At 43.5% G+C, this 8,232-nt stretch overlaps 1 protein-coding gene across 2 annotated transcripts in view; it reads right to left on the bottom strand.

Annotated features, from left to right (window-relative positions):
* Window positions 1-158: 158 nt before the first annotated feature.
* si:ch211-159i8.4 (matrix-remodeling-associated protein 5) overlaps window positions 159-8,232 on the bottom strand; it is a 71,242-nt gene continuing 63,168 nt past the window's right edge. For both annotated transcript variants that reach the window (XM_028588868.1, XM_028588869.1), the window contains exons 9-17: window positions 7,781-8,075; window positions 7,081-7,278; window positions 5,852-6,370; window positions 5,545-5,716; window positions 4,813-5,079; window positions 4,560-4,686; window positions 3,980-4,060; window positions 2,322-3,468; window positions 159-1,213 (exon numbers count right to left, since the gene is read on the bottom strand). In XM_028588868.1, coding sequence (XP_028444669.1) covers window positions 660-1,213; window positions 2,322-3,468; window positions 3,980-4,060; window positions 4,560-4,686; window positions 4,813-5,079; window positions 5,545-5,716; window positions 5,852-6,370; window positions 7,081-7,278; window positions 7,781-8,075 — 3,360 coding nt within the window. In that variant the 3' untranslated portion in view covers window positions 159-659. The remainder of the gene's footprint in view (window positions 1,214-2,321; window positions 3,469-3,979; window positions 4,061-4,559; window positions 4,687-4,812; window positions 5,080-5,544; window positions 5,717-5,851; window positions 6,371-7,080; window positions 7,279-7,780; window positions 8,076-8,232) is intronic.

The raw sequence follows: 8,232 nt of genomic DNA, 5'->3' as shown, positions 1-8,232 counted from the left end.
ATAGCCAGGCTCTCACTGGCTAGCTGTTAGCCAATCAGAGTCAAGCAGCTTAGCTTGTTGAATATTAATGAGAACTGGCACAAAGTCTTCCTGCAGGCTTTCTATACCACGCTAGAATGGCTTGAAACAAGGTAACCAAGACATTTTTTCCACAAACAATGTTACAGAGTCCATGCTAGAACTTCAGACATTACCACAAAGTAATGAAATACGTGTGGCAGGGTACCTTTAAAGTAAAATTGTAGTGTGAGGTAAATGTTTTACAAATTATATTGTCGTATGGGGAAGGTGAAATTACTTACAGGGTAAGGCTGGAAAGGCAAAGCTTTGAGCAGTGAGTTAAAACGGCACTTTGACAAGTAATAATTCTTTTTAAGGCCCGAAATGTAGAATTACAAGACTTCTGCAACATTTGCGCCATAAAACAATTAAAGTGTAGTTCAAAAATCACAAAAGGCGAATGCTATCTGTGAAGTCCACATTTCAAAATGTCATTGTTCAGTGGAAACTGCTTTGCAAGGTGTCTCAAGTCAGGCAGTTTTAGGTCTCTCTCCAGAGCATCTACAGTATATTATGCAGAATATTCAAATCATGAAAAATCCTCTTCCAGCCTTAATTCTGCTGTGACACTTTCCCAATTGCATCATTTTAAGTGTCACTCAGACCACTTGTAGGTAAGTAGATTTAAAGTCTGTTCCGAGTGCGTTTTTAGCATTGCATTTGTAAATGCCAGAGTTCATGAGCATAGGGTTCTGTATGACCAGACTGCCCTCCTCTGTCATGTGAATTCCTCCCTGCACTGTGAAGCGATTATGTGGAACCAGCGTTGTGCGCCCAGGCAACGTCCATGAAATATCCGGCTTGGGAATACCAGTTGCAACGCAATTTAACTTCACTGGTGATCCCCGGTTGACTCTTGTAATTGAGGTCAGCGTATTAGTGATACGTGGTGGGAAAACCATCACTGCAACAGGGTAGGATAGTGTTGAGGAGCCAAACGAGTTGGAGGCCTTACAGATGTATGTTCCTTTGTCAAAGGTGGCGACCTGCCTGAGTTGGAGTGTCCCATTGGCAAAAAAAAATATCCGGCCAATTGTCTGAGGTTTGTCCAAAACAAGACCATTAGGTAGGGTCCAAGTGATTGATGCCTGCGGCCAGCCATCCACAGTGCAGGGCAAGTTGAGATTGAGGCCGTAAGTGATCTTCATCCCACCTGGAGAAGTAAAAATTATTAACAGCAAGTCAATTTCCTGCAAAAATGATTGATACAACAAAAAATCCAATACAAGTAAAGCAATATGGCCAGATTTCCCATTGATTCTTCATATATTTTCAAACCTGCGTTTAGTCTGGTTAAATTGGACTCTAGTTTGGTTCCCCCCTTGTAGTGTTAATTTTGTCACCTATTTTTAATTTAGTCTTGTGCCAAATGTCCTTGTTAGTCATATTTAGTCATTCACATCTTTTTTTGTTAGTCAATTTTAGTCGACTAAAAGTCTTGTCATTTTAGTCTAGTTTTAGTCAAAAGAGAACTCAAGGTATCTTAGTCAAGTTTTAGTCAAACCATTTTAGTCTTTTTTTAAATAAATTATTGCTGAGATTATTTCTGATAACCATTTCAGTCAAATAGTTATATAAATATCGAGCCTCTTCCTTATTTCACCAGTAAATTCCTGTTAAACGACAAAAAAAAAACGCTGCATGGGAAAAGGGTACTTTACAATAACTTTGATAGTGTTAACTAGCGTCCCGTGCAGCGATGTTTCGGTTGACTCTAATGTCCGTTAATGAGCATCGGAAAGAAGCACAGGCATTTAAGTGGCACCGAAATCCGCGTTGCTATTCGGTCTGGTAGATCGGTCGTTAAGGCACCGGTTGTATTAGCACCGGGTCTCAGTACCCAACATAATATAATAAATTGGTACAATTAGTTTGGGCAGATCTGAAAACAGAAATCAGAAAAAAGAAGAGCCCCAAGATCTTTTAGAGGAAATGGTCTTGGTCCAGTCACAAAAGAATTATGGAGCGGTTGGTTGTTATCGATGTATGGGAAGACAGGGCCTTCATCTGGACCTTTTTAGGACCTTCTCACTCTGGCCCAAAACACATCGGGGTCAATGAGCGGAGTGAATGTTCTCACCTGACTTTTAGTGATGCGTTCTGTTTTATTTGAATGTATTTCTCTGTGAGAAGAAACCGAACCAAGGGAAAAGGTTTGCCAACCCTTCTGATTTGGAACAGAGCAAACTATTGCCTTTGGACTCTTTATTGACGAAACTAGGAAGACTTCTGCTTCATTAATTTGAGATGAAAAAACATACCTGTAGATCCTCTGATCAGTGGCTTTCTGCCCGCTTCCAGCGCATAACGTTTCTCTGCTTGTCCTGCCACATTTTTTGCTAGGCACCGGTACACTCCCTTATCACTTGCAACAGGTTGAGAGATCTGTAGATTTCCGTTACCCAGATGATGCGTGAAGCGTTGGAGTCTAACACCAGGCGTTAGCATCGTCCCGTTGGGTAGAACCCATGTAAACTCAGGGTTCGGCTTGCCGCGAGCAGGGCACTCCAGGATTATTGCCTCACCGTCTTGCTTTATTGGTAAGATTTCAATATTGGGAACAGCAAAACTTGGTTTCTCGGCTATTGATGCCACGTCTAGCTCAACTAAAAGTGAGGATTCACCCAGATTGTTTTTAGCCAGACACATGTACCTCCCTTCATCGGTTTTCCTCACCCCTCTCAGCTCCAAGCTACCGTTCCGGTGGACTTGGAAGCGACCACCCAGGTAGGGCGTTGGTAACGAGTGGCCAGAAGGAGTAACCCACCAGACTCTTGGTTCAGGTTTTCCTTCCACTCTGCAATCCAGGAGCGCTGTTTGGTAGGAAACAGCCATAACCTTTGTGGTGCTCATCCCTTTCATGCCATTGATAAAGGGTTCCTGGAGTTCAGCTTCAAGTTTCATGTTTTTAACGTCGTCACCGGCAGAATTTCGTGCCACACATGCATATTTCCCTTCGTCAGCCAGTATTACTTTTTTCACCACTAACATCCCATCGTCCATGATCTGAAATTTGTCTGATGACATTGATATCACATCATTTCTTGGTGAGATCCACATAATTCTTGGTGTAGGTTCACCTGTTGCCTGACAACTCAACTTAGCTGATCCTCCTAACTTTACTGTAACCAGTGATTGGGATTTTAATCTAATCTTTGGAGCATTCGGTCCCACTTTGACGCTCACTTTTCTTTCGTCCTTGCCCAGTTTGTTCTTGGCATAACAGGTGTAGTCGCCCTCGTCTCTTTTGCCCATTTGCTGGAGAAGTAAAGTTCCATTGCCAAAAATGACATAGCGGCGGTTGCGATGGCCACTGTCGTCCGATTGCAGGGCGTTGTTGATTAAAGTTCCATCTGGGAGACTCCAAGTAACCTCTGGATCAGGGAGGCCTGTTGCAACACAGTCCACCTAAAAAAGGAAACAAAGAATGGAGGCTTACTGGAAGAGGGAGAAAAATAAGTGTAAGGATAAATCTAGGCCCATTTCTGAGTAAATAATTACGTTCAGCGATTTTTTTTTTTTTTAAACCTTTGCTGAAAGGTAAAAGCATCTATTGAAAAGCTCTGACAAACCCATTGTACACTAACTGCCCAGCACCAAACAGCAGACTGAGATGTTGACAGGGAAACCAAAACAGAGCATCTGCTGGATGCATAATTTGCTAATACTTTTGCCATATTAACTTTATAAGGCGTTAATGAGTTAATGTTGTGTTTACTGCCCCCGAGTGGCCAAACAAATCTGTTAATACTGCTTTTAAGATGCTCTAGGGAAATCAAACCCTTATGTCTTATTATAACGTAAAATGTCGAAAAATAAATACAATATACTAGAAAAAACAGGTAATGTGAATAGGTGCCCACAATGTCTGACCCAGCCTATCCTACTTTAAAACTTTGAGCTAGCGCCTCGAACCTACCTGGAAATTTTCTCCAAAGGTGACCCTGGTCTGTGCGGTCCTCACATGTTCGATTCTGGGAGGGGTCATTACCACCTCCACCTAAAGCAAATACATAAAGAAATATGAGCCAATATATAAAAAAAAAAGTTTTAGTGAAACCTTGGACAATACAGAGATCCGCTGCTACAGCTTTTGCAACCCCATACACATAAAAATGTAAACCCTTTTCTTGACTGTGAGGACGGACCACATCTTTGATTCTTAAACTTAGGTGTAAAGACATGTTAGACGTCTTTACAACAGAGACTTATTAACTAGGCAGGGATTCTTAATGAACAAAAAGTGTCCTTAGCCAGAAATGAAAGGAAGACTAATGGAAAAGAGTTGGCAGCGAAAGGAACCTGCCTGAAATCCTTATATGTCCTGTTCAGGGGCATCGGACTGGGGGGAAAAAGGGGACTGAATGCCCAGGGCCCTCATGTGAGGAGGGCCCAAAAAGATGCTAGAATGAATAGCTGTGGATGCGGGGAGGGACCCATAGAAAATGCCTTTCTACAGGGCCCAGAATTTTGTGCTACGCCCCTGGTCCTGTTCATACCTGGAAAAGCTCCATGTCCTCCCCGTTGGGCCGCTGAAAGACACACACATAATTTCCACCATCTAGCTCTGTTAGCTGAAGAATCCTCAGAGTCCCATTACGGAAAACTTTAATTGGTCTCTCTGGACTGGGGAGAGAAATGAGGTTGAGATTAAAGCACTCAGTGAAGTTTAACGGGAATTAAAACCTTTTAATATATTTATAATATGGCCAGTATTGTACTGATTCCTACATTTCAAAAAAGTAAAGTTACCTGTATCGATGTTCCATGATGGTCTTGGAGGGTAGCTGCCAGATGGTCCCTCTTGTGGATCCGGTAGACTCTGGACAGTGGAGGTAGACAGCGGACCCATACATAGCGGAGACAGAGTGCTGTCGGGATGTCACACTATGGTGGTGGGTTGGGGGGATGGGAAGAGGGGGAGGAGGCTGGCGGGGGAAGGAAGGGGTATCTTCCCTCACCTCCAGCTGAACAGTTCTTTTGGCAACGCCCACAGTATTAGCGGCCAAACACTCGTACCTGTGGAAGGATCGACAGCAGCTTAAGGGCTCGCATCAACAGTCAGAGAAAAATATTTCAAACGGCCAGATAAGGAAGGTACACAACTTCTGACTTTAAATGCAGTGAACAACACCTCCACTGGCCTGAGCTATTGCTGCATGCCATTCAAAGTCAGAAGTTGAAAATGTACATTTGGTAGGTCCCAATTACAAGTATGCAGTTTTCTGAGGCTGATGGGAATGCCATTAGTTTTGTATTATGTCAAAAACCAAAGCATTGGACTAACTCTCACCCGTAAAGCTTCAAAGGGAAATCAAACCTAAATTGAGAGGATTATTTAAGTGATTAAGAACACATTTGGATTCGGAGGTAAGTCAACTAAAATGTTAGATATACAGTATATTCAACTGGACATTTGACCAGTGCATAGACAGAAAGGCTGAATCATACGAAAACAGACTTAAATAAATGCAAATCTCATACCTCCCGGCATCAGCTGGTGAAACATTCTTCACATACAGTGTCCCGTTGGGGAAGACAAACAGCCTGCGTCCAAGAAACTGAGATGGCTTAACATGGACCCCTGCGGGGAGCGCCCATTTCAGAGCAGGCACTGGTTCGCCCTTCACAGAGCAGTGGACGTACACACTCCTGCCTGGTTGAATGGGATTTTATTAGTTAGATTACTATTTCTGACATTGCAAACAAACACTCTATTGTCTTCGTTTACCAGCCTTTTCATGAGAAAAACTTAGGAAAGGTTTAGGGATGTTATAGTTCTGTACTATACCTGGCTGAAGGATCACAGTATCCATTGCTTCTTCGCTGATGGTTGGAGGCAGAGCTGCCACATGGAGATGATAAGTGATTGTATCAGCACCTGCTGCGTTGCTTGCAATACATTTATAGTCCCCTTTGCTGGAGAAATTGAGAGAGTGAATATGAAGGGTTCCATTTTGAAGCAGAGACATCGGAGAAAGGGGAGCGTGAACAGTCCCGACTTCGCGTACAAATGTCCTGTCCGGAAGAATCCAGGAAATTTGGGCAGGTGGTTTTCCCAAGGCGCAGCAGTCAAGAGTCACACTTTTCCCTAAGTAGACTGCTATATCTGTGGACTTGGGCGGCTGGATCCTGGGTGCCTCAGTCTGGACAGCTAAGGTGATGACCATGCGATCTGATCCGAAGCTGTTCTGGGCTGTGCACAGGTACTGGCCTCTATCCTGAAGCTGGATGTTTTTTATAACAAAAGTTCCGTTTTTGAAGACTTCAAAACGGGGACCATGCTTGGTGTTGGCTGGGATGGTGGCACCTGAGAGGGGAACAGAAAGGGTAAAGAGACAATAGTGTGAGATATTTCAATTCATCAAATCCTGATTCTCATGACTAATTATGCCACATTTGAAAATTGTCCGTTTCTGGCAGTCCCCAGTTACAGCATTAAAATAGACACAGCGGCAGGCAGGTCTGACCCAGAGATGGGGACTCGAGTTCGGACTCTGAATCCAGTCGCACTTAAGTTGCACACACAGTGACTTCAGACTTGACTTGAGGCTCATCCTCAAAATACTTTAGACTTGACTCGGACTCGAGATGCCGGACTCAAGAACAATCTTTATTTTTAGGAAGCGTCTGATGAGCTGAAAGTTATTCCCCTCCCCGCGTAACCTATAGCCCAGCTACGTTACACGTAATAGATAACGTATCTGCTGCGTGTGGCCATACGTCAGAGAAGACAACAAACATGTTGACCGCACCGGTAGCTGCTGTGCCATTCATTAGAAGCTTTGGCTTTAACAACTTCTTACAACAAGGCCCGAACAAAAGAAGCACTAAATGCAAAATATGTGGATGTTAGCTCAAAGACTTGAAACTTGACTTGGACCTGGTCTGACCCAGGGCCAGTAAGGTGAATGAGCTGAAAGCAACTGGGGATTTTCCTACATGTTCCTTTTCTGTTATTAGCTTTATGTGCTTATCCCTTCCGTGTCTTTCCCTTTTTTACCTCTCTGTCCCTCTTACCTGTAGAGACTTTGGTCCATGCGATGTTGGGTTCAGGATTCCCTGTTGCTTTGCAGGGCAGGAACACATCACTCTCCGCCAGCACTGACACACTAGCTGTGGTCACCGTGGTAATACGGGGCTTCAGCCCATCACTTCCTGCTGCCAACAGCCATGGGAAAGGGGGAGCAGCAGTGGGTCGCCGAGAGCTGATACGTCCTGATACAAAGACACATTCAAACAACACAAAATAATATCACTATGTTAGGCGAATTATGATCTATACTTTCCCTATTGTTATTATTAAACTGTTTGCATAGAATAATATTATACTGAATACTCTAAACAAAATAACATGGAGCCATTGCTTGTCCTTGTCTAAGCACGGTGTGTTGCTGAGGGCATACATGCCCTCCCAGACCAGATAGGGGAGACGTCCTCGTCTCTTACCAGATAACAACCGAGGACACCAACTCTAGTATCATGATTTATTGCATTTACACTTGTAGAGAGCTTTTCGTTAGGTCATTGTCTGTAGTGCGGAGACTGCCTCCTTGTCGGGTTCTCAAGTAAAATGAACTTTAATATCTCTTCAGTGGTCTCAGTCTATTCTTGATAATATAATTATTCTAACACACGATCACTGACTCAAATATATTAAAATATACTGCTCATTTTATAGCCAGATTGCCCATATCTCTTCAATAGTGTGTACATCTACCTCCAACAGGCCACCGACCTCCGTGCAGAACCCCAGGGGTGGTGGGGTGGTGAGGACGAGGGGTCGTGATGAAACCAGAGAAGGATGATGATGATGATGATGAAGGTTTAGCAAGGTTCGGTGATTGCAGGGTGTAAGTGTAGAAAGCAGTGGGTGCTGCTGGTCTGGGGATGTAGGGTCTATGTGGAGATGGAGGGTTGGGTTTAGGTGTGACGGGAGATGGAGGATTGTGGTAGCTAGTGCGAGGTTTGGGTGTCACCATCCTCCCTAACTGAGCAATGCGATCAAGCTGCGCCTGGAAAAAATCAAAATGATATTAGTAGTATTAAAGACTCCCTATTATGCTTATTTGAATTTTCCCCTACTTTTAGTGTGTTATTTTTGTGTGTATGTAATACTTGAAGGTATAAAGTACAAAAACACATTTCACTCCAAATGGAGCTTTCCCTCCC

This window comes from Perca flavescens, chromosome 10 (assembly GCF_004354835.1).
Source record: "Perca flavescens isolate YP-PL-M2 chromosome 10, PFLA_1.0, whole genome shotgun sequence".
NCBI classification, from domain to species: Eukaryota; Metazoa; Chordata; class Actinopteri; order Perciformes; family Percidae; genus Perca; species Perca flavescens.
This window is presented reverse-complemented; position numbering and strand designations above follow the sequence as displayed.